Source organism: Dermacentor silvarum, chromosome 1 (assembly GCF_013339745.2).
Source record: "Dermacentor silvarum isolate Dsil-2018 chromosome 1, BIME_Dsil_1.4, whole genome shotgun sequence".
Lineage (NCBI taxonomy): Eukaryota > Metazoa > Arthropoda > Arachnida > Ixodida > Ixodidae > Dermacentor > Dermacentor silvarum.
The window spans coordinates 128,852,253-128,877,372 of NC_051154.1; the positions used below are offsets into that span (position 1 = coordinate 128,852,253).

A 25,120-nucleotide genomic window follows, 5' to 3' on the forward strand; every position below is an offset into this window, starting at 1 on the left:
AAAATTATTCGTAGCAACATGGCGGCGCCTTTGTAGTTGCCGCTTTTTTCGCCCAGCTTTTCCTCTAGAGCTGATATAGACTCTTTTCGCGGAGCAGTTTGCTGTAGAGAAACGACATGGCTCTTACGGCGTCGCGCCGCACGTTGCCTCATCAAAAGTGCACAAATACAAAACCTTTACGTATTTGTATCGCATCGCGTCTGACACGTGTGCTACGGTTGATAAGCTGAGGGGGCGTTGCCCAACTTCTCTGTATATCGTAGCAGGATTATCTGAGGGGCGTTGCCCCATTTCAATGTATAAAAGAACGGCTCAATAAATCCTGGGCACTCGTGCCCTGGCTACCCGGAACATGGTGTCATGCTGATACAGTATTGCTTCTGCCCTGCATGCTATACTGTGCGATCAGCTGTCGGAAATGCAACTGGCTGCTCACTAAGACAATGTGCTCCCTTCATGCTGCAAAATGCGAAGTGGTAGAGGGAAGACGTGTGCAGTAGTTGGCTGCAAAAATAGTGACTGGCATATTAAGAGAGAGAGAGAGAAATAACCTTTTATTTTCTGAAACGGTATTCAGTCAGGACCCGGTTCACCCTAGGTGGGAGGGTTCCTTATTCCAAGAACCCTCTGGCTTGGGATGCCTCCTTGGCCCGGGCGACAAGACTGCGTTGGTCGTCCAGGTCGTCAGAGGAAAGCTTCGCCTCCCACTTTTCAGCGGTGGTATTGAAGTGCGCTGAGTTGCGGTGCTCTTCTTCAGCCTCTATGGGGCGTCCTTGTTTGGAGCCGTCTTGTTGAGCTTGTGAGCTGGGATCTGGGGATGTGTCAAGCAGTGGGCAATCCTAGACCATGTGTTGCAGGGTGTCTGGGACGTCACAGCGGGTGCATGTGTACGAGTACAGCGTAGGATACAGTATGTGCATAATTTTTTCGTGTACATAGGTGTTTGTCTGTAGGCGGCGGATGATGACTCCTTCCTCTTTGCTCAGCTTGTGTGGTGATGGGTACGTTCTTCTGCTGAGTCGGTGGTGTTGCAGAAGCTCCGAATACTTTAGGGCGATGTCATCAATGTTGGTGGCCGGCCTGGTGTGGGATAGCAGGAAAGCCCGGCTGATATGCTCGCGGGTGGCGGCGTGTGCCTCCTCATTTCCTGTCACGCCCTGATGGCCTGGAGTCCAGTTGATGTAGGTGTCGGGGAGCGGGGTGCGTGCGATGCGATTGCGAAGTATCTTGAGTGCGGTTTCTGATATGCGTCCTTTTTTATAGTTGCGAGCTGCTGCCTGGGAATCAATGAGGATTACGACTACTTCAGTACAAGTTGTTATCGCCAGAGCGATTGCCGTTTCCTCTGCAGTCTCGGCGGCTCTTGCCCGGTTGGTGACAGCGGCGAGTTCTTTGCCTTGGTGATCCGGGACACTTAGGGCAAAGGCATTTCGTTTAATATACCGGGCAGCATCGGTGTAACTCGTATTAGGGATTGTCGCGTATTTCTTTCTGAGTGCGCGGATTCTGCTTTGTCGACGCTCCTTATGGTAAGTCGGATGCACATTGCGCGGTATACGCGCAACGCTGATATGCTCACGGAGTGCGGGTGAGATTCTTGCTTTCTGGTCTGTTTCGCCAATGTAGCTTTCACTGTAGTTGAGGTAGCACCAAACTTCTTGTCCGGTGGGTGTGAGCGTGAGCCGCTCTGGTTGGCTGATTTTATGAGCCTCGGAGAGCTCTTCCCACGTATTGTGGACGCCGAGCTTGAGGAGTTTCTTCGTTGATGGCGTGGGTGGGAGGGTCAAGGCTACTTTGATTGCCTTTCGAATGATGGCATTGATTTTCTTGATTTCAGCCAGCTTGAGCGTCAGGTAAGGAGTGCCGTAGGTGATACGGCTAGTTAGGAGGGCTTGAATTATCCTTAGTGTGTCTTCCTCCTTGAGTCCGCTTCTTTGGTTTGTTATCCTCTTGACGATGTGCGTAACTTGTGACAGTGTACGTTGGAGACGCGGGAGATTGGTCGCTCCTGATCAGTCCTTGTGGATGTGAAGACCGAGTGGGCGAAGGGAGTCGACTGTAGGGATTTCGGTTCCGTCCAGGAAGACGCTAGGATCGGGTTCGGTATAGTTGGGCGGTCGTCCTCGCGTCCGTGCTCTGAGGACGAGAAGCTCCGACTTTTCGGCTGCGCATTGGAGACCGCAGTCTCGGAGGTATCTTTCAATGGTATCGAAGGCTTCTTGTAGACTGCGCTCTTGTTGTCCAGTAGTAGGTGCTTTGGTCCAGGGTGTGATGTCGGCGTAAAGGGAATGACATAGGTTTGGGATGGCATTGAGTTGTTTTGGCAGCTTGATTATTGCGATGTTGAAAAGGAGTGGTGAAATCACAGATCCTTGTGGGGTTCCTTCGTTGGGTAGCCGAAAGTTATCGCTGCGGAGGTTGCAGACGCCTACTGTTGCTGTTCGGTGTGTCAAAAAAAAAAAAAAACACCGCATATCCACGGGGTGAATGATGATGAGTGGGCGAAGCTCCGGAGGGAATCATCGGTAAACCGTGAATATTCCGTGTAATTCGCCCAGTCTCGCCGCACTAAATCGAACGATTGACTTCCACCAATGACACGCGCCATATGTGATGTCATTCCTATTTTATAACAGCGCCCTTCATTATAATTGCACCATCTCCCGCTTAAGGGGACGCTAGCACAAACGCGTTAGAAACGTGCAGTACTCTCTAGTAAGGGGGAGAGGCCACAGCGTCTTACGCAGCCGTTTACACATGCCGGAACGTGCACCGCGTTTGCCGACGCCATCACATGACTGCTGAGAGAGTATAACCCCCGTATTCATAAACGCTCCTCGACTTGAACTTGACTTGCCACCGCCTTCAACGCTATTCGAACGCGCTGCCCAAGGAGGTGGCAAGTCAAGTTCAAGTCGAGGAGCGTTTATGAATACGGGGGTAAGGCGGAGAGGCCACAGCGTCTTACACCAGCTTCTTACACGGGCCGTAACGCGCTAGCACAAACGCTTTAGAAACGCGCAGTCTTTCGTTAATGTTGTGTATTTATTGTCATGCATCGTGGTGCGTGTTTCCATGTGCGCTTTGTGGCGTAGTGGTTAGCGCCGCGCGTTCGGAAGCGAGGGGTCCCTGGTTCGATTCCGCGCTACAGACAACTTTCGGAATTTTTTTTTCATAAAAGTAGACGTGGCTACCTACTACGACGACGACTACTACTACTACTACAGAGGAGGGACAGACCCACACCCTAAGGAGCTTCGCCCCTAAAAGCTGCTGATGTAGTTGTAGAGCCGGGCTCCGCAGCCTGTATGTTTGAGGTTGCGGAGAATGCCTTCGTGGCTCACGTTGTTGAATGCGCCCTTTACGTCGATTGCCAGGATTGATGATTTGCGTTTGTGATCAAGGTAGTCGAGCAGGTCTTCCTTGAGTAGGAGTACGTCCTACGTGGACAAATGCTGTCGGAATCCGAACATGGTGTGCGGCAAGTATCCGTTGTCCTCGAGGTATGGCGTTAATCGGTCGTGCACCACGTGCTCGAGGAGTTTGCCTACGCAGGACGTGAGGGATATGGGACGGAGGTCTTCGATGCGAAGGGGTTTTTTGGGTTTGGGGATCATGGTGGAGCTCCGAATGCTTCCAGGCTGCTGGTAGGTCCCCCTTTTCCCAGCAGTCGTTGTAGTACTGGAGCAGTGCTGTTGTGGCCGATTGCGGGAGGTTGCGTAGGAGCTTATTTGTGATTCTGTCCTTGCCGGGACTGGTGTTTCTAGTGGGTTTGGCTAAGGCTGCGTGGAGCTCTGCTTGCGTGAAGGGTCGATAAAGGTCTGGGTTTGGTGCGCCGTCGTACGCCTTGCGGCTTGCCGACGAAGTGGGCTTGTCGCTGCTAAGTTTCTGCTGAAATTCACGAAGGAGATCGTGCTCCGATCTAGCGTGGTTGTGGATTAGTCTGCGCAGATCTTGCCTTTGTTGCGTTTTGGTGCGGTCGGTAGCTAAGAGAGCGCGTTAGGAAGTGCCAGGTTTTCTTGGTGCCGAGTGTTCCTTGTAGGTTTTCACAAAAGGTGTGCCAATCTGGCCTGATAAGTTTCTCCGCGTAATCTTGGGCATGTATGGTGAGAAGGGTGATTCGTTGCTTAAGTTTTCTATTGAGTTTCTGCGTCTTTCACCTCCTCAGGAGTTTTATTTTGGCCTCCCAGAGATGAAGGAGATGCGTGTCGACTGCGGGGCTGTTGGATGTTCTTGGTGTGGTGTTCTGCGGTGATGAGAAGGCCCTTGAGCCAATGGTCGATGTCGTCAATTGTTGTGTTGCCGCTCAGGTTGTCTCTGAAGGACTTCCAATCTGTTAGTCGGGCAACTCCAATCTTAGTCTGATTCCGGTTGTGGGCGATGTCAAGTTGGAGAATGTGGTGGTCACTTCCGAGCGTCTCCGAGAGTCTGCTTCATTTGGCCCAGAGGACGTTCGATGTGAAGGTTAGTTCCGGGTTTGTGTCCCTGGAGACACTGTTTCTGACTCTCGTGGCCTGTAGCGGGTCGTTCCAGAGGGTCAGCCTGTGTTGTTGGGCAGTGTCGTGTACGCGGGCTCTCTTCTTGGTGGTATTTGGATATGCCCATGCTAAGTTTCTGCTGAAATTCACGAAGGAGATCGTGCTCCGATCTAGCGTTGAAATCTCCCATGATGACAACTTGATGGCCTTTCGTGCGTTTCCCGAGTTCACAAATAAAGTGGTCAAAATCCGGAAATTGGTCCCGAGGTGGGCTGTATATGCTGACGATAAAGAGTCTTTGCTGCGTTTTTCTGTCTGGTAGGATCTCCACTAGGGTATGCTCGATGGGGATGTCTTCTATTTCATGTTCTTGCGTTGTGAGAGTTTTCCTGGTTAGGACGACTGTGCGTTGGGTTTGCGTATCAGTGGTGTATCCTTGAAGTCGAACGTTGCGGGTGTTAGTTTCCTGTAGCGCAATGACATCGGGGTGGTCCTGGTTGACGAATTCTTGTAGGTTTGCATAGCGGGGGCGGAAGGACCGACAGTTCCATTGCCAGATGCGCAGGGATCTTTGCGGGCTCTTTGTTGTGGTTTTAGGTGTCGCCAGCATTAGGCTTTTCAGTTTCACAGGTAGAATCACGGTTGGGTGAGATGGAGCGGGATGCATTGTGAATGTTCGTGCGAGCCTTCTTTCTGCCCTGCTCAGTGGCGTTGAGAAGGCTGTCGAGGTAGGACTTGGTGACGTAATTGTTCTTCGCGTGCGCTATGAAGTTGTTGACCTGGGCTGTTAGGCCAGTCACCTGGCTTATACGTAAGAGCGGTGACTTGATTTGCGAGGGAGGCGACTTGCGTGGTAAGGGTCACAAACTTTTCGACGATAGGCTTGGTGATGTTTTCGATCATGGCGAGGATGTTCTTTGTAAAGACATCCTCGAAAGCCAGGAGGTGCTTCTGAGCTATAGCTTCAATCGCGGCATCAACTGCCTCCGTGGTGTAGATGACTGCTTGCTTCCATGTTCGTATTCTTTGCATCTTTGGAGTAGTTTGTCTATGAGGCTTTGTTGATTTTGCAGTTTGCTCTCGAGGGCTCTTACGCCTACCGCTTCTGCCAATTCGACGCTGGCGCTGCCGGTCGCTTTGGCGTAATTCACGCGTTTTCGGGAACGCGACCGCGATCTTGATCTTGACGTGGCTCTGCTACTTCTTGTGGTGCTACTGGTGGTGTTACTTGAGTTGGAGGCCTATCTATTGGCAGCGCCTAGTTCATGGAAGTCGTCGCGGTTGGAGCTCCATCGACTGTCTCGTTCTTGGATCTTGTTTTGCCATTGCTGTCTTATTTGGTAAGGTGGTGGGTTAGGCTTGAGCTTTTTTTTTTTTTTTTTTTTGCCGTCTTTCGCGGCTGTTTCGTATCTTTCTCCGCAAATCTTGCACGTGCGTTGGCAGTCATGCTTTGAGGGTTGGTTTGTTTTGCCACATTTGTAACAGAAATTTGGGGTTGGTTTTGGGCAAACGTCTTGGCGATGTCCGAGGTTGCCACAAGTTCGGCAGTATTGAACTGACTTGCGGTATGGCTTGCATCGGCAGTCGCCGCTCTGATAAATGATGCTGTAGGGAATGTGTGGGCCCTCAAAATAGAAGACCGCCGCCGTAGACTGTCCAAGCATGCGGGCTTGAGGACTGTATAGCGCGCTGGCACTCGGATTCCATCCATTAGCTCCGCACTGCAGGTCCCAGGCGTGATGCCGTAGGTAACACCTTTGCTAACATCTTCGGGTAGACGCGAGTTGGCTTTCACGTTGTAAATGTTGCCTCCAAGCTGTATGTTGGTGATCTTGGCCAAGTTCTGAGCGTAGGTCTTGTTGGCTGCACGTGCAATAATGAGGTTTTCTTCTTTTTGCATTTGTACGCGGACGTTGTCTTGGGATTCTTTTTGCATTATATCGCTGGCTCTTCCGACTGCGTGAGTGATTGCGACGAGTGACCATTTGGTGAGTTCAAGGCCAGCTTGTGGGCGGTAGACGATCTTGATGTCGTCCAAAGGTAGGGGTGGTATTCTAGACTTGCGCGGCGGTGGCGGCGTGACTGGCTGTTGTGTGGATTGGGTGACTGCGGGGGCTTTGATGCACGTGATTTCCTTGTTGCCTTTCCTTTGTCAGCCATTGGTCGTTCAGGTTTATAGTTATGCCGCTGTTCTTGTCATAGGTCCAAGATCGCGTGACGTTGGCTAATTCCGCTGAGTCTGTTTGCATTGCGCTTGTTTCTTGTCGTTCGCTTGACGTCGCGCCCGTCGCGGGTGTTTCTTGGCTCATCTCAAGTATTGGCTGTCAGCCGCAGCACTGGCGAGCACCGAGCCTCTTCCCCGGCGCACACTGCACGTGCGATGCACAATGCACGTACAGGACTATTGCAGTGTTGCGCGTGCAGCCGCGAGCGCTGTCGGCATCCTCTCCCGCGCATCGTGTGGCTGTTGCACGTGCAACGGCGGTTCTCCACGGCAGGCCGGTGTGGTCTCGCACGGCGTTAGGCTTAGCAAAGCGGGAGGTGGTCGGTGAAGTTGAAGCTCAAGATCTTGACGAAAAACGCACTCACCTTTAAAGTAGGTGGTATTCGCTGATTCCTTGTTGCTTGCCGATTCTCTCGTAGCGAAATGAAAGGGGTGAGTGGCCTATTCCGTAGAAATGAGCGCAAGACGCAGGAGCCCATGTGAGGCACGTCAGTACTCCACGGCCCCCTAGCGGAGAGTTCTCTGGCATATTAAGGAATGAAATTATTCTGTGTGGCCAAGTTGACGGACCACTCCTACATAAGGAATGCATGTATTGCCGGCTCTTCGCGATGCATGGCTTTCCTCGAGGGCAAAAAATTCACTCATCCGTCAGCGTTGTATTGCTAACCTTCAAAGGAAGGACTTCAACTCCGGAACGTCGGCAAGAGTGAGTACCACTCGTTACACAGTGACAAAGGGAGTAACACCGCTTTTTGGCGTAATAAAATTCATCGCACGTTATCTACACACATCCACCCCAATACTGTATCGCCAAGTATCAAGAATAACTGAATGGGCGCACTCTTGAATCAATACCCCCATGATGAATGACGGCGACTACAACGACAGCCGACGTTTGTTCGATGCGGGATGCTCCGCACATTAAGCGAGTCACCATAGCGATAATACGTTTTTCCAACAAACTATTGCAAAGTACAGAACATTCACGTTGCAAGCATTGTGTGCATGCAGCAAGAAGAAATCTATCGCAACTGACCCCACCCACGAGCGATTAAGCAGGACATAAACAATCCGATAGTGACCACACCTAGGAACCTTACTGAGTCAGAAACGTGAAAAGCCGCTGCTTCAAAGTGTTCACCAAATAAATAGCGAAGAGTGGAATACACTGATCCCGATTTAGTTCTTAAGCGGAAAGGCTGGAAAGCTTGGAATACAGTTCTAGCTCCGCTTTTAGTACAAACACCATATACGCTGCTCGTGCCGTTTGGACAAAGCGCAATGAGCTCCGAAAGCGCTTACATGTTCTATGAAGTCTGTGGCCAAAGCTTCTCGTTGTCCACCCTGTCACCGTCTACGATATCCGCCCAAACAGAAGCTTGCTGAGCCACACCGGCGCCATGCACATCCATTGTAAACACGGAGGCAACGGAGGCAGCTGAGGCAGACAATGGGCGCGTTACCACGTGATCTAACATGGCGGCGCACATGGGATCACTGTGAAAAGGGTCCTTTGCGTAAAGGCGTTCGTGGTGTCTGGTTGAGCTCTGCTGCCACCAGATGGCGCCACCGACCCGGCCGCTCACGTTTAACCCGGCGAAGTTTGCGGACAACCAAAAGCTTTATGAGCGGCGGCACGACGCAGAATGTTCGCTGACTAGCGCTACATGGAGCGAAATAGAGGTGGACGCCGCCGCGCGTTTGCCGCGTTGCTCTCAGTGTGACTAGAGAGCGTGAAAGCATTTTAACCCTTTGTATGGCAGCGACAAGGAATGTTGCCATAATGTAAAATAACGCTGCGAATCACATGCGTGTCGCCAACTTTCAAATACAACTTTTGTTTTTCGCGGCACTTCGACGGTTCAATATATACCTAATAGATGGCACTACCTGTCCCGACAGCAGTGCAGGGAGAGAAAGAAAGATGGTGTGCTCCTCGAGGTACTCGACTCGGCATCTACTTGAACTTTCTTCCCACTTGTCATGAAGTATTTTTTGTTGACCCTTATTGTATAAAGGAGCAATACATAAGGGTCATTGTTATGTAAACTTCAACGGAAGAGTGTAGAGCATTTTTTTGCCCCACACATTGTGTTGTATCTGCATACATGTTTCCTTTCAAGAGAGCGGGACTCCCGACCTCCACAATTTTGGCCACGCCGTAACACAGAAGGCGACGAGATGTAATAGTGCTTTTGGTTGTTAGTGTAACAAATTATCGTTTGGGGACGGGGATTACTTACTGTTTGTTATTATCTCAATAGTTTTTCAATGGCTAATGCGTTTATTACTGTCCCTATATTTTCATTGCGATTGTTGGCTGTGAGCGGGCAACCGAAAAAAAAAAGAAAAAGAAAAAAAAAAAAAAAAAATAACGACTTAACACTGCCGCTCATATAGGCCGGCTAGTGTTGCCATTGCCAGCAATTTTTCAAATGAAAATGATTGATATTATAATGATGTCACTGTTGATCATAATCACGCGCGTGTTACATGAGAAGCGGTGGCTGTAGAGTGCACTAGAACAAAGGCAAGATGGTGGCTTAGCAGATAATATGACACGCTGTCGGACACTTTGAATAGCCTTGATAACAGTGTGGCCGATTTCGGCTTGTTAAGATATCTTTCTGTTGTCATTATAAGGGAAAAAAATTTTAATTATGCGCAGGAATTGCCTTTATGGCATACGTAACCGGAACCTGCGTTCGCTGCTAAAAGCGTCTTTATTTGCAAAACTTCGGAGAATCACCGTATTGACAGCGGAAGTTGAAGAGAAGTACGGCAGCATAAATCGCGTAATGCCTGCTTAGAGACGCAACTCAATGATTTGTGGTTGCCTGCTGGCTGAGTAGTATTCAAGCTGCATACTTAACATGGCTACGTCTCTTGTTTACACTTGCGACATGATGTCTGATACCACTTCGCCTGAAGCTCTAGCTGCTGCGGCACGCCACCCATCGCCATGTATTTTCTTCTTTATTTCTGACACTACATTGAAATATAATTGCACTGATCAAAGATGAAGCCACACGTTCCAGAAAACGCTATAATGGGCCTTTATCGCCCATTATCGCAATGTCCCGTAACCGCGCGCCCACGTTACGGCTAGGGTTGCCAACCGTCCTGAATTTAGCGGGACAGTCTCGACTTCTGAGTAAACGTTCCGAGTGCCGACTTGACACAGCGGGGACTGGCAAATCATCATCATCATCATCATCATTTATTTTCCCTTAAGGACCCCTGTCGGGGTATTACATAAGGGGGGGTTACAGAAGGTAAGAATAGGAATATAGACATGGTTACAATTTCCTACAGCCTGTGGATTTCATTTGAGAACACAACTAAAAAGAAAAAAGGAACACACAAAAAAAAGGAAAAACTTCGCGGCACACCGAATACAATGCAAAAGCAAGAAAAAAAGAAAAAAGAAAAAAAGAAAAAGCGAAAGAAGGAAAACACAGTACGGTCATTATAAGGTTAGAGTTTGAGGTAATCAGTAAGCAGCCGTTTAAAGATAATGTGGTTGTCAAATGTCCCGACTTTAGCCTTGTTTTTTCTACTGTATAGTACTTAACAAACTAGAATTTCCTTTGAAATAATGCCTGCCAGCTCGGTTGCACATTGTTCTCTTGTCTTCTGTTGCATTGTCATGACTCATAAACATAAAGGCGGTTTCCTTTTTGCCGTGGTTCTAGTTCTGTTGCTGGCCCCAACTGTTCGCAGTACCGCTGTATGTATTGGCATAGCTATGTATGTATAGCTGTGTTAGCCAGGTAACTACTGCACCTTTCTTTGTAAATCGCGACGTGGTAGGGGAAAAAAAAAAGCGCAGCTTTTTGCGCGTGCAGGTCCGGTATTTTGTAGCGATGCGTTATGCTTTATTTTTTACTAGTCTTATCATCCAACGCTCACGGCCGGCTGATCCCGTTGATAACGTGAGCGGACCGTCGCTCTGACCACTGACCAAGCGCGAAAAGGCATTAGCATCGGAAAGGCATCGCTACAAAATATCGGCCCAGACTGGCGGTTTCTGGTATTGATTGAGTCGATCGTCGCTGCTTGCTTCTGACATTTTATTAGAACGTCATGGGGTATGGCGTAGTCGAATGCCTTGCGGATGTCCACAGCCGCGGACTTCCTGGTCTGCACGGTCGAGTTGACCTCGAAGTTGTACAGCATGAGGAAGGCGATTTACCTCGCTAGCCTTTGGCGGGATCTTGTTTGGCGCGAGTGAAACTTGGCGCGCTTAAGGAGCCGCATGAGAAGCTCGAGGACCATGCGTTTCATACATTTAATTGTACACGTTCCTAGCGAAAGATCTAGGACGGAAATTAGCGAGCTCGTTAGGTGGCTTTCTCGGTTTGGGTATAGGTGTCATGTGAGATTTGGTGGGCATCAGGACCTTGGGAACGGGTCCGCTTTCGAAGTGTCATTGATGTCGAAGGCGCACTTGCAAATAATATTGGCGAAGGTTGGAGTTCTGAAATGCTAACCTGGTCACTGAAATGCTAACTAGGCACTGAAATGCTAACTAGGCGCACCGGAGGCGTCCGTTCCTGCCTAAGTAGCATTCAGCATGGACATATATATATGGAACGGCTGGTCCATGTCTACTTGATACGGTACTGGCACACAAGCTGTAGGCGGTGGTAAAGTCGTCGGTTGCGGGAAGAAAACGTTGCCATCCTGAAGCGCCAAATCGCCTTTAGTTACTCGCATGCACAATGCTGTTGTTAGCGACGCGGTTTTCTTCTTTGCTTTACCTTGCCAGGTACGGAACATCTGACGTGTGTGCGATCGAGCCGCTCATATTTATGTTGAAGCTGGAGAACAGTTCTTGCCATATTCTTGTCGACAATTTGGACGCATATAGTCGTGGGCTATAGACGGCACCGCAGACGACGAGTTCTCGTGCTCTACCTTACTGGCGCAAGGCTTCGAGGCGTTGCTGCCCAAAGATGGCAAGCTGGAAATCTGGTGACGGCGTGTCAACCGTAATATAAAAGTATCAGATGAAGGTCCTTTCGCTCGCCCCTCGCTCTCGCACAGGGATGGGGAGCTCTCTTCCGCTGGTCCATGCTGCTGCACGTCGCGGTTCTTGGTCGCCGCCGAAGCCTTCGTTTTCAAGAAGGAAGGATTCTAAGATTTCATTTTCCAAATGAGTTCTATTCACATGGTTTATATTTACACAGCGAGGCATGTAATAAAAAATAAACTTAGGATGCAGATGGCCCGTCTAGCTCACTCGGTGTTCCACACCTCACTCTAGAGTGCCTCGATCTCGTCTCGACCTGACGGCGGCGCGCTCAGGCCCGCGTTTTCCTCGACCTGTTCATCTCCACAGCAAGTTAGGGGCGACAACAATGGATCAATGAGTCTGAAATAAATTGCAAGCAAAGGCGCCACCGAATTAGGCGTTCTGTACCCGCCCGGGATAGGGGGCCGCAATGCACACTTCCTCCTGGCGGACGGGGAGGACATCGAGGCACTTCTTGTTACTTTTTGCTTGTGAAGGTCAAGATTTTGAGCCTGCTGTTTCAGATGAACTTTGCCAATTCAACGAGTGTTTGTCGCCGCTTGCCCTGACCCATGAACTACCGGTAGATGACTCATTATGATTTTTAGATTTGCGACTTAGTCTCTAGAGGTCACCTGTGCTGGATGTATGAGCCAAGAGGGAACAACCCACTTTTGCCTTATATGTGGGCCCATTCCAAGCTGGTTAAATGGGGCATTGTAAATACTTGCTTCACAAATGCCCTAAATAAGCCTTGCTTCCACCCTTTAACGCGCAGTCTCCTTGTGCAGACCTCCCGCCTAACATGTGCAGGGAAGCGTGAAATGCTGGGCTAGTTGGTTCATGTTCTAAATCGAAAAAAAAAAAATCCAGCGATGGTACCCCGAGCTTTTGTTAGTTTCAGTAGCAGAAAAGATATTAAAGAAAATTAAGCTGGGAGACAAAGCACCAGCAGACTGCGCTGCCAGAGACAATCCAGTCGCGGTGCTCCCTTACTTGCAGAATATATCTCGCAGCTTGAAGAAAAATTAAATTGTGGGGTTTTACGTGCCAAAACCACGATCTGATTATGAGGCACGCCGTAGTGGGGGACTCCGGAAATTTGGACCACCTGGGGTTCGTTAACGTGCACCTTTAATCTAAGCACACAGGTGTTTTCGCATTTCGCCCCCATGGAAATAGCTTGAAGATAGGCAATAAAGTACATGTTAAAGTTGCTTTTTCTGCCCAGGAAAAATTATCAGTGCTGTGCAGGCGTGTGATTGCTCATGCCACACGACGAAATATTTGTACTACTAACCATAGGAAGTGGTTTGGAGCATGCGTACTAGGTGTGGTTTACGTGATTCGCCTGACTTGCGGAAAGAAATACATTGGCCAAACAGGCAAATGTTTAAATGAGCGATTGAAATAGCATTTTTACAATGCTTACATCGGCATACAAGGTCATCTTGTCATTCACTGCAGCGACTGCCCCGGTGAACCTGAATTTGAAAACTGCGTTGGTAATCTCCAAACACCGAGAACAGCTTACACGTGGAATCATAGAGGCTGACAAGATACAGTGGCTGGGTGACCTTTGTATCAGCGTACCGTCTATGTGACATAATGCAAAAGTTGTTTTTATTAGTTTTTTATTACTTCTGCTCATGTTTAAAGTACATAGTTCTGGTAGTTTCGCAAATAAAGATCAGTTGAAGTCAGCGCCTGTGTTGTGTTCTTCCTTCAGTCCTCGTCTTTTGCGCTGTGCAGACATGTCGATATTGAATCACCAACTGGTCCAAGCTTCCACCTTATGGTTTAGGACATGACAGAATGACAGAGGAGTGACAGTGAAGCGCCGTTGAGTTTGAAGTGTTTTGAAATTTTATTTTATCAATACAGTTTTTCAGTCATCATCACCAGGAGGACACGCCGCTGGTTATCATCACCAGTGGTTGGAGATGCCATCTTCAAGTCTCGCGCATTGAGAAAAAGGAAGATGGACGTGAGGGCCGTTGGCGGTCGTCCACACGCCGCCGTGCTTTTTATGTCCGTGTTGGTGGTGACGGTGGTGGGCTCCGTCTGCATCATTGGTGTTTGCATCCGCCGTATTGTCGCTGTGCGCCACGAGATCGTGGAAGCCCGGCAGGTGCACCAGGCCACCGCCCCCAGCGTACCACCGCTTGCCGAGCTCGCTGAAGTCATCGACAGCCCCGGCGTGGCTCCCGGAAACGTCACAAAATACTCACCACGACAGCAATTCCTGATGAACGACACGGTCGACGCTTCTGACTCCGAGTTCACGCCGGGCCACTTTTTCGCACCCGAAGTTCTTTCCAACAGAACAAACACGACGTTCCCAAGATCTCTGTGAGATGTGAACATTGTCGGAGCTCCTGTCATATTCAAGTGCGTCTGGTGCAGTCGACGAGACAGGTGACGTAGCACCATGTGTGGTTACTGCGCGTCGCAGCGAAACTGTTTTCTGTCTGCAACTTTGGATCATCGCAGTCTTGTGGCAGTCTTGGGCATACCTAGACTCTTTCGTGGTTTGCAGAACATCACCAAGTGCTTGAAATAACATATACATCGCTGTCTGACGTTTCTGTCCTTACTTGATCATGTCCTACGTTCACATGACACCTATGAAAAAAAAGTATGCTCTGCCGCTCACTAACTACATCGCAAGTAGAGGGGCGCGAGAAGGTTGAAATGCTGACCTAATTTCCCCCTAAATTCGCCCACTTGTAATAGACCCATTTAAGTCAAACTAACTTACAAAAATGACTGCCTACTAAATTTTGGAGCAAATAGAACTACAAGCCTGTTGATATAGGATTAGGAATTTTTCATAACGGTACATCTCTTTGGCAAGCTATCACTTATGGCGCTTTAAACACTTTATATGTACAACTGCAACTATTTCTACAATTTTGGTATACTAGTGAAGTCGTGAGTTAACTCGTGTGTCGGGTTTCGCGTTCCGGAACTTATGTTCAGATATGAAAAGACATTAGACTTAAAACTGATAATTGAATATGGTCATTTTGTTGCATCACTACTTTCTCGTGTACTAGTACGTTTGTCATGACGAACTCCTGAAGCAATTTGTCATGGATGAACGCGGTTAAACCAAGTTTGTTGAGCGATAGCACGGTTTTGCTTGCTTTGGGAAAGGACACAGACGCTGCTCGGCGCCTGTCAGCAACTACCGCATCTACAACTGCACCACAAGACAACATAAAGACGCTGCTCGGCGCGGCAGAAACAGCGAGCGAATTGACCTTTATGCTGCGTCTCGCTTCAACGTGAACTAAGCGTCGAAAGCACAACGCATACGAAGCTACTAGCACTCGGCGCACTCTCACCAAAGGTCGTGGGCTCGAGCGCCTTAACTCTATACTAATTAACTGTGCCTTAATTAACTTTGCCTTAACGCAAAGATGGTGGGTTCGACTCCCACATAAGCTCGAGGGTTCGAGCGCCTGAATTAACTCTATTTTAACACAATGACGACGGCGAGCCGTGCACCATCAAAATTGTTGCGTGAGCATTGCTTGCTTGACCTGCGCACCATCAGAATTGTTGGGCGAACGTTCCGCCGGTAGTGGCAGGCTAAGCCCCAATTTGACGTTGGCTGAGCTTGAATTCATTTCAAGTGGATGCGTCTTGCAAGCTCACCGCCTACAATTCGTAAATTGCAATATGTGTCATAAAGTAATTAACTAAGAAGTTCATTATTCAGTTTTTTGTTCATTATTTGAATATGTGTTTCGATTTCTCGTGCTACTAATGTCCGCCACTTCGAAGAACCCAGTTCAACGATAAGAATTATGCTGCCTGCCACAGGCGATTTTTAAAGGTTTCGTAAAGCTTAATTTCGCACACACCCGGTGTATATATATATATATATATATATATATATATATATATGGAAAAACAATGGAAAACGAGACGGTTGGCCGGAGCCCCGGATCTCACGAACCATTCTTGCGTTTGTGAACTGCTCGTGAACCCGTGCACTGCTGTCAAGGGTGGTGAGGGGTCCGATTCACAGAGCTGTTCGTAGGCTATAGCGCCGCTTCGCAAGAAGAGGTAACGGGGTCATTCTGGAAAAGTGAAAGAGGTGTCTAGCAGTTAATTAAGTAATTATATTAAAATAAATGACTTGCCTATACGCGGTCCCTCGTCTATTCTTTTTATTAGTTTCATCATCATAATCATCATCATAAAATTATAATTACACACAGCGCTGTTACGGACAATGGTGCAGTGGCTAAACTGCGTTTGGAAACCCGGGACTCATGACAGCGATCGGCGTGATAACTAGGGGCGTGATCTTGTACGGGTTCCAAAATCGACGGACGCGGTCCGTTCTTTACGTCACGAAATAGGCGGTCCGCAATGTTTGCGAGAACGAGAGAAAGCAAACAGCCAATGAGCGAAGTGGAACCCTGCGTCACGCTTTTGACGTCTGCTTGGGGACCGTATAACATATTTATAAGCGTTTCTAACATGTTGAGAAATATTTGACTATTATGACTGAGTAGCAAAATATGTTGGTGTTGCTTTTCAAAGATTAAGTTTGGAATGCGGAACGACTGAAACAAATTATTGCGGTTAATGTCTTGAAATGGCGCTAGGTGGTGTCGCAGTTTTGCGAAACGTTTAGTGGTGACGCTAGTCACTATCCCGTTTCAAGCAATGCTTTTATGCATGTCTCTACCACTATTGAAATTAAAACGGCTCGACTTTTGAAACGGTTGGTTCAGTCGAGCCGTTGCGTGCGGAGAGCTATGGCGGAAAACGTGCCAGCTTCTGTGCCCGTTAAGGGACCGCGCGTTTCCGAGGGCCAGCGGGAGACGGTGCTCGCTTTTATGGAGGAGCATCTCCAGCTGGCTTTAAGATCCAGCGAGCTTGTCGACCGGCGACGGCTGTGGCAGCAGCTGGCCGACGCACTGAACACGGAAGGGCCCGTTGTGAAAACGGTCGACCAGTTGCAGGACTGATGGAGGAAGCAGTAGGTCTACGAGGCCCGCCGCGACGCTACCGCTATCGCCCAAGAGCAAAGGTGAGTGACCGTCGAATGGTCTGGGTGATTTGTCCGTCGACATTGGTGTGCATTTTCAGAAGCACTGGAGGGGGTCGCCCACCCGGCTTCCGGGGACGAGTGCTCCAGCTGACGGGCATGGTCCGCTTCCGTGGCGTCACCGACCTCCCCTACCAAGAGGTAAGCACACTGCCGCCGTAATATCATGGATTACTGAACGGTGCCGACTTAGAGTTTGCCATTATCTGTAAGTGGAACGTTTAGCGGAACGCGACACTGTTGGTGAACAGGAAAATAGCGTAGGAGAGAATGGAAAAGCAGGTAGGTTAATCAACTAGAATCTCAGTTGGCTGCGCTTTCGGGAAAAGGGGGATTAATTGATCATCACAGAAAAAAATCCCTTCAGGCAAGTGCACGAGGATGGTAATACATGGGATCATTAATCACTCAATAATTGCAGAATATTTCCGCAGATCTGTAGTACGAAAACTTGTAACATAGCCAGTGTAACGAATAGCCACGTAGCGAAGTGACACGCTTATGACACTTTCCAGCAGGCTGACGTTCCCCCTGCCGCCATGGAGGTCGTCGTCGAGGCTACGGACAAGGCTGTGGGCGTGAGGAGCACAGCGACACGTAAGCATCAGAGGAATGAGTGTTTTAATTATCGCCAAATGTATGTGCAGTTCGTAAACTTGTAATGTGTTTACTCTACAGCGGCAGAGGATCCACCGCGCGGCGCATCAGGCACGGAAAGGGTGGCCGCTGCACCTGGTAAGTTATTGATCCTGAAGCTGTTAGAGAAAACAAGCTCTCGTATTTTATTGAACTAACCCAATAAGCCATAACATGACCATAGCCACTTTTTATGCATACCATAAAATGCAGTGAAACTGTAGAAAATGCTGCATGCTTTCAGTGTTGCAGCGTCCTGTACGGCCACCACGTGGACAGCGACCATGACGAGTGGACACCCTCACAACCATGTCGTCGCAGTGCGCCCGCAGCCTCGAACAGGGCGACGAAATGCTCCAGGTTGGTAGATACTTTGGTGTCATTTTACATGAAGGACATAAATATTATCTATGCTCTGTTATCATAAGTGAATCATGAATCTGGAAAACAAATCAACTTTGGATGTAAATAAGAAATATGCGTTGTATTGAGGGCTCGGTATCGTATCTTGCCAACAATCAACAGCCGGGCAAAAGGTTGGTTAGCCCTGAAAAGGGCTGTTTGGTGGTAAGAGATGCATCTGATTAGACGACGGAAGAGTAGTTCTAACAGGTCTTTGTCTGTCCAAACGAAGAGGGCATAGCTTGTACACGACGCTTGACACTGCCAAAGGATGCCATCAGGCCAGTGGCTCTTCAACAGAGAGAGAGAGAGAGAGAGAGAGAGAGAGAAATCGCTTTTTTATTCTGCGATAAAGAATGCATCGATGCCCTCAGTCCAGGGCGTCGCTTGCGGCGTGCTTCAGCGCTAGACCGATGAAGTCCGCAAGGAATCGTTGGTCGTGAAGGGTGGTTGCGGTGGTCAGTCACTCGGAGGAAGGGGTAGATGGGAGGGATGAAGGTTTGGGTAAGGGGGGTAGTTTTGGATGACATTGCCATAGGAAATGTGATGTGTTACGAGGATAGACACCACAGTGGCTACAGCGAGGGAGGTCGGGAATTGTTATGCATGTTGCAATCAATTCTTGACAACAGCAGCTTCCAGCCATGAGCTGGTTGCGAGTAATCAGCAACTCATGCGAACAGTTACATCACGATTATTCATTTCAGGTGCTGCGGAGGATCGAACAATCCACTACCCGCCTCGCTGTCGCGGCAGAGAGGACAGCAGCGGCTCCGGAGGGCATCCTGGAGAAGGTGCGCTCCCTGGCACTAGTCGTAGCTGCGCACCTGCAACAAGGAGGAATTTATGGATTGCTTATTTTCTCCTTTTCATTTTATTCATTTATTGTGTTTTGAGTTTTATGAGTTCAGTTTATCTTATTTATTTATTGTTCTTTGAGTTTTAGGTATAACTTCACTTTCATTTTATGCACTTATTGTTGCTTCACTTTCAGTCTTAGTGTTTAAGTTTCATTGCTGCCTTGTATGAGTAATGCAGGAGGATTTTTGGACGAAAGGCGTAATGCGTGCACCCATTTTTGTATTGTAGTATTTTCCTCTTTCTATTTATGCTAATCCAGCTGCTTTCTATTTATGCTAATCCAGCTGCTATTTATGCTAATCCAGCTGATTATGCTAATCCAGCGTGTTTTCCTTTATTTACACATTTCGAAGACACCTAGTCCTTCACACTGGAATCATTACAAGTAGTTGTCGATTTCTGTGTATGGGTTTTGTACTGTGATATATATATATATATATATATATATATATATATATATATATATATATATATATTGCTTCCCTATGTTTTGTACCTTACTGCACTCATTATGAAGCATTAACGCATAGTGTTTGCACTGTGATATTTTCATTTCGGCACAGTGAGGCTAAGATGCAACAACTACAATCTGGTCTTTTTTCAGAGCACCAAACAAGTCACTCTTCAAGTTGCATAGTTTCACAAATGAAAATGGCCATCATCATTGCACCACGCCGGTGATTGGTTTCCTCTAGTTTTCGTTCCAAGTGAGTCATTGCAAGAATAAGTTTCAAGTGTGACACGTTCGGGGTGCTGTGAGATTGCATAGCATGTTGCAATCATAGCAACATAGCATAGCAACATTCATGTTGTATGTAATTTATGTTTCATCACAATTGGCAAGTGATTTCACCTTTCTACAATTATGATTCACCTGTTTTTTAGCATCGTACTACAATTGCTGTCGAGAAATGAATGCTTCTAGTCAGTGACGCATAACACTGAGAAGTGAACGGACGTACCTGTCAGTCATACTTTCTTGCAAGGTCACTTAAATGTAACTGCTAGTTTTATGTGCCGTGGTGAAAACGGATTGTGTGATGCTGATGTTGCAATGTTCTCACACCCTTTGCTACGTGTAGCGTGCTGTATGTACAAGGTTTGTGATGTACTTGTCATCATAGCGTGTGATAAAGTTGACGTTTGTATTTTTTTTGCTTTTACGTTAATTTAGGTCTACCCATTTGGACATGATGTGACGAGTGTAATGTCATAGCACTCAGCGTCAGATTTCTTTTTTTGTGTTTGAATCCGCATTCATTACGCTTTACTTGCTTGCCTCGTCTGCGTATTCATGCTTGCACGGAAATTTTTATACATCTAGCACAAGAGGTGGCTAGCAAGCATATTGCCTCGTTCCTATGAATGTACACCGAGTGCCCGAATGCACAGGATGAGGCGGTTGCGATCAGTCTGGTGTGTTTTATGAAAATTATGCAAACCTTTTCCTGATGGTGAGCACAGAGTGCCGATCATATGTACTGCTTCCATCAAGTCTGTAATAACTATGATGGGTCAAGGGATGTTTCCACTTCATATTTCATGTGATATTTAAAGAAAAGGCTGCACTTTCACGTTGCTACCATGTTTCATGTTGCACTAGGAAAGAAGTACTTTGTGCCAATTCCTCATTACTGTAACCACAAACTATGGCAAAGCAAACAGATGTTCGGTGTATTGACCTGAGTAGAAAGTAACAACTGCTGCATCTACATGCACAGCAAGTGGCATATCATAGGATGCACACAACACATACAAGCTGTTGTAGCATCGTATTTCTAATGTTTCACGAGGAAAGAAGAATTTTGTTATGTGCATATTGCAGAGAACAATGCTAGCTTGGGCGCAGCAGCAAATGCAGGTCTTCACATATAAAGGGGCATGGCGCATTGCCTTAAGACTGCTTCACGAGTACTACTGTAAATAAGTGACAGTCTTGGAGACTCTTGCACAGTCAAGAGGGTACTATTGTTTCTGAGTTCGAGGCTGTAGCATTCTTTTAAAGGGATTCTTTGTATAACTTTACTTCGTTTGCGTTTAAATTATCATAATCTGTCAGATGTTTTGATTTGGAAACATTTACCATCCGTATGAAGGGGTACTTGATGTGTATACAAATTCTTTAATGTATTTTCTACTGTACAAACACAGCCCTGTGATAGCTTAGGGGCACTGTAATTTGTATAAATAAATTATGTATGTGTTATGAAAACTCGTCATTCCTGTGACATCAGTATTCCTGTGACTATCAATAAAGTTGTTACCAATCAAAGTGCTCTGCCCTAGTTAGGGGTACACATTACGAATACTTACCAAGCAGATACTCGCCAGGCTGCAGTTGTGCGGCTAAGCGCGCACGCAGTGGATTATGCTGCCACACCCAAGAGTCGTGGCACGAACCAGGGAGCCGGGGGTCCAAAACAAGGGTGCGAAGTTCTGCGTAGGACGGCACAATCTCTGCTCGAACATATAAATAAGGCTTGGGAAACCTCTCAACTCCTGCCGGAGTGGAAAGAGGCCGAGGTGCGATTCATTCCCAAACCGGGTAAGGCCACCGCGATCGAAAACATGAGGCCAATATCGCTGACCTCCTGTGTTGGCAAGATGATAGAGCGTATGGTACTACGTCGCCTTCAGGAACACCTTGAGGTATCCGACCAACTTCTGAAGGCGATGTTTGGGTTCCGCAAGCATCTATCAACACAGGACGTCATGCTTCAGCTTCAAGAGCTGGTAATCAAAAGAGCTACGCGAAACAGCCCCAGGGCAATCCTCGCCCTAGATCTCAAAGGGGCGTTCGACAATGCTAGATCATGCTAGATACTCAATGATCAATGATCAATCAATGATCAATCATGCTCATGCGACAATGATCAATCATGCTAGATACTCACTAACCTCAATGAGACGAGGTGCGGGAGGCGCACTTTCGGATATGTCAAAGACTTTCTATCCTCCCGCAAGGCACGAATCTCAATGGGTGAAGAGCGATTAGAGCCCATTGAATTGGGGGAGCGCAGCACCCCACAGGGAGCAGTGTTATCACCACTCTTGTTTAATCTGGCCTTACTGCCACTGCCACGATTGCTAGACCAAATCGAAGGAATCGGACACGCGTTCTACGCGGACGATGTTACTATATGGACGGAGCGAGCGGGTTCCGACGGCTGGATGGAGGAGACACTTCAGGCGGCAGCACTCACAGTGCACGAGTACGCGAAGACCTATGCACACAGCTGCGCGCCGCAGAAGTCGGAACTCCTCGTAATCCAACCAGGAAAGCCCCGCAAGCAGCCCCCACCAGACATCTGCATCCGAATTGACGGCACCACAGTCAAGCCGACGGACACATGTAGAATTCTCGGGCTCCTAATACAAGACAATGGCAAAGCACACGCCGCCATCGCCAAGATGAAGACCAGCGCGGAGAAGATCTTAGCCATGCTGAGAAGGGTTTCAACTAGAAACAGAGGACTGAAGGAAGACGACGCCCTCAGAGTAGTGCAGGCATTCATAACATCCAGGATAACATATTCGGCCCCGTATCTCAATCTAGACAGGACTCAAAAGAATATACTCGATACTATCATCAGAAAGGCCACCAAGCAAGCCCTCGGCCTACCCATCTATTCGTCGACCCAGCGCCTTCAAGCCATGGGGGCACACAACACAGTCGCCGAACTCATAGAAGCCCACCTGTCTAACCAGCGACTCCGCCTGAGCCAGACAAATCATGGCCGCGCGGTGCTGGATAAGATAGGGTGGCGCAAGGAGAGAGCAACAATCAAGAGGTACATCCCAACTGAATGGATGACGACATTCACCACCAAGCCCTTACCGCGAAACATGACGCCGGAGAAAAATGATGGCAGGAGAGAAGCCAGAGCTCAGACGAATAATTCCAAAATGCAGCGGTTGGAGGGAGTCCTATACGTGGATGCGTCCCTCATCAAGGGCAGCAGCAAAGCAGCGGCGGTGGTAACCGACGGGGAACGGTTGATAAACAGCGCTGCAGTCAACACCAGAGAGTCAGCGACAGCAGAGGAAGTGGCCATAGCCCTGGCGCTCGTCCAACCGGGCGCCAGGGTAGTGGTTACCGACTCCAAAAGAGCTTACGGCGGTTACAGGAAAGGGGTGATCTCCTCAGAGGCAGCCGTGATATTAACGAAGCAAAGGGCGCCGGAGCGAGCCGTAGAGCTCGTATGGGTGCCTGCCCACACAGATGTAGCCGGCAACGTCATAGCCGATTACCATGCCCGAGCGATGACCCTCCGGGCAGGGCAGGACGCCATCACTACCAACCCGGTGCTCACGTACAGAGAGATTACCTCCGAGTATAGGGAGGATCGGCGCACCTTCCCCGAGCCGCATCGCACCCTGAGCAGGGAACAACAAACAATCATCAGGTGCATTCAGGCGGGTTCACTCACCCACCCTGCCCTGATGAATAAATTATACCCAGAAACCGAAGAGGACATTTGTCTATTTTGCAAAAACAACACAGGTACCCTCGCACACATCCTGATGGAGTGCACTTCACTCAAATCCCCTATACCCCCCCTCCCCCCTCCGTCCCCCACTACCCCACCCCATGAGCGATGGGAGACCTTTCGGTCCAGCCCCGCTCTGTCGATCTAGCTCACGCTGGCGGCTAGGGGCCAGGAGCTGCTGGCCGTATATGGGTCCCGAAACTAGGGAACCACCCCGTCCGACGTCTGAGAAGACGCCGTCATTTGAGCTCAATAAATGTTTCTCTCTCTCTCTGCGTTGCACACCTGCAATGAGGAGCAATACAAAATAGCACTGCAGATATGCTCAAAATCCCTTTTTGCCATTCATATGCAGTAAACAATACTTACATGTACGCTGGTACATGCAGCTACACTGTTTCAGTCATAGGCGTGCACAGGGTTTTGCATCTGGGGGGGGGGGGGGAGGGGGCATGCCCCCCCCCCCCCTTTGTGCGCACGCTAATGGTTTGCACTAAGTGATCGCTAAATGAAAACTTAAAGCACGATATTGCGCAAGAACACCCATACACGCCAAAGCCAGCCCATGCATTGGTTGTAAGTACTTCCGTGTTCAAAATGCTTCCATGGTATCTTCCCTATAGTGTATCGATTTCTGCTACGACTGCTGCTCATTTTCCTTAATACTTCCAAAACGCACAACTCCATTGTGTATGCACGCCAGAATGAAAACACAATTTTTGAACGGCAGACGGCTCATGCACACAAACACGTGGCACTCATCATTATCGCTGACATGTCAGACTTCAACGAGCTCGTACACAGTTCCCCGCATGTCCTCTTTTAATCGTTACATTACTAGTTATGCCAGCTTGGGCATTAAACTGAACAATTGCTACTATGGGCGAGTAAAAATGGCGACTACAGTTTGAAGTAAAACATTCCAACGGTACTTACGACCATGACGTTTAGGGCGTAATAACCCTTTCTCGACGAGAAACTCGCCGTGTAGGCCGGGCTGAGTCCCTTGGCTTCATAATGGCGATCAATGTGCCGTCGAGGCACGCTAGCATGCCTGGAATGGCCCCCCGTCGCGCAAACGCCGCCTTTGCCTCATCCTTGGCAGCCGGTGTCAAGGAAAAGTCCACCAACTTTCTCCGGGCAGACACGGAAATGACGGCCTCCGTCACCTCGTGAATGGTGTTGCTCACGGCCGACTGTGCCATGCCTATGTGCTCCTCGCGACCAACGCTCCTCTGGAAGCTTCCGCTGCCGAAGAATCGCAGCGCGCACACCACCTTCCTTTCTGTGGAAAAGCCACTGGCTCGCTGGCATCCAATGTTAGGGTCAAGATCGTCGCACAAGCTACGCACTGTTCGTTTGGACAGACGAAAATGGTGCCGGAACTCTTCTTCCGTCAACTCTTCAAATGCATCATCTACCTCGGGTCGTCGTCTCTGCGCGACTGCAGCAGCCACATAGGCGACACGAAAAGGCATGGCCGAGAAAGCAAACACCATTTTCTCCAACTGTTGGGACCATAGAGTTTCTCATTATAACACCTAGAGGGTAATCTGGCGCCACCGTCTATGCGAGTTTCTTAAAGGGCGCCGTGCCCTCATGGGAATGATGGGATATGTGTCTGCGAGGCTTGTGTTGGCTGGCGTTGAATAAGGCTTCGTCTAAAACGTGGATATTGCTACACAAATTATGCGTTCTTAAAGTAAAATATACATAAAAGGCTTTAATTCACCCATATTACATCTCTCAATAAAGTTTACTCACCTACAATACAGGATCAAGCGAAGAAAAGCAAGAACAGACGACAAGTTGTTCCAAAGCGAGCGATGATCTTGTCGTGTGCGCTCCAACTTTAGCGGCCAGTTGATACTTTTTACGTTTCATATAATTGTGCATCCAATAGTAAGTCCTCAAAATTAAACAAAACATGCTTTTGTG

The 25,120-nt window shown here is 48.5% G+C and overlaps 1 protein-coding gene across 1 annotated transcript; it reads right to left on the minus strand.

Moving 5' to 3' along the window:
• Nucleotides 1-24,129: 24,129 nt before the first annotated feature.
• LOC119458806 (uncharacterized) lies at nt 24,130-24,660 on the minus strand. Its single transcript, XM_037720703.1, has one exon. It carries the CDS (start codon nt 24,658-24,660, stop codon nt 24,130-24,132), a length of 531 nt encoding a protein of 176 aa, XP_037576631.1.
• Between the last annotated feature and the right edge of the window lie 460 nt (nt 24,661-25,120).

Coding starts and splice junctions, on each gene's coding strand:
- LOC119458806 (XM_037720703.1), bottom strand. CDS start 24,660: ATGCCTTTTCGTGTCGCCTATGTGGCTGCTGCAGTCGCGCAGAGACGA.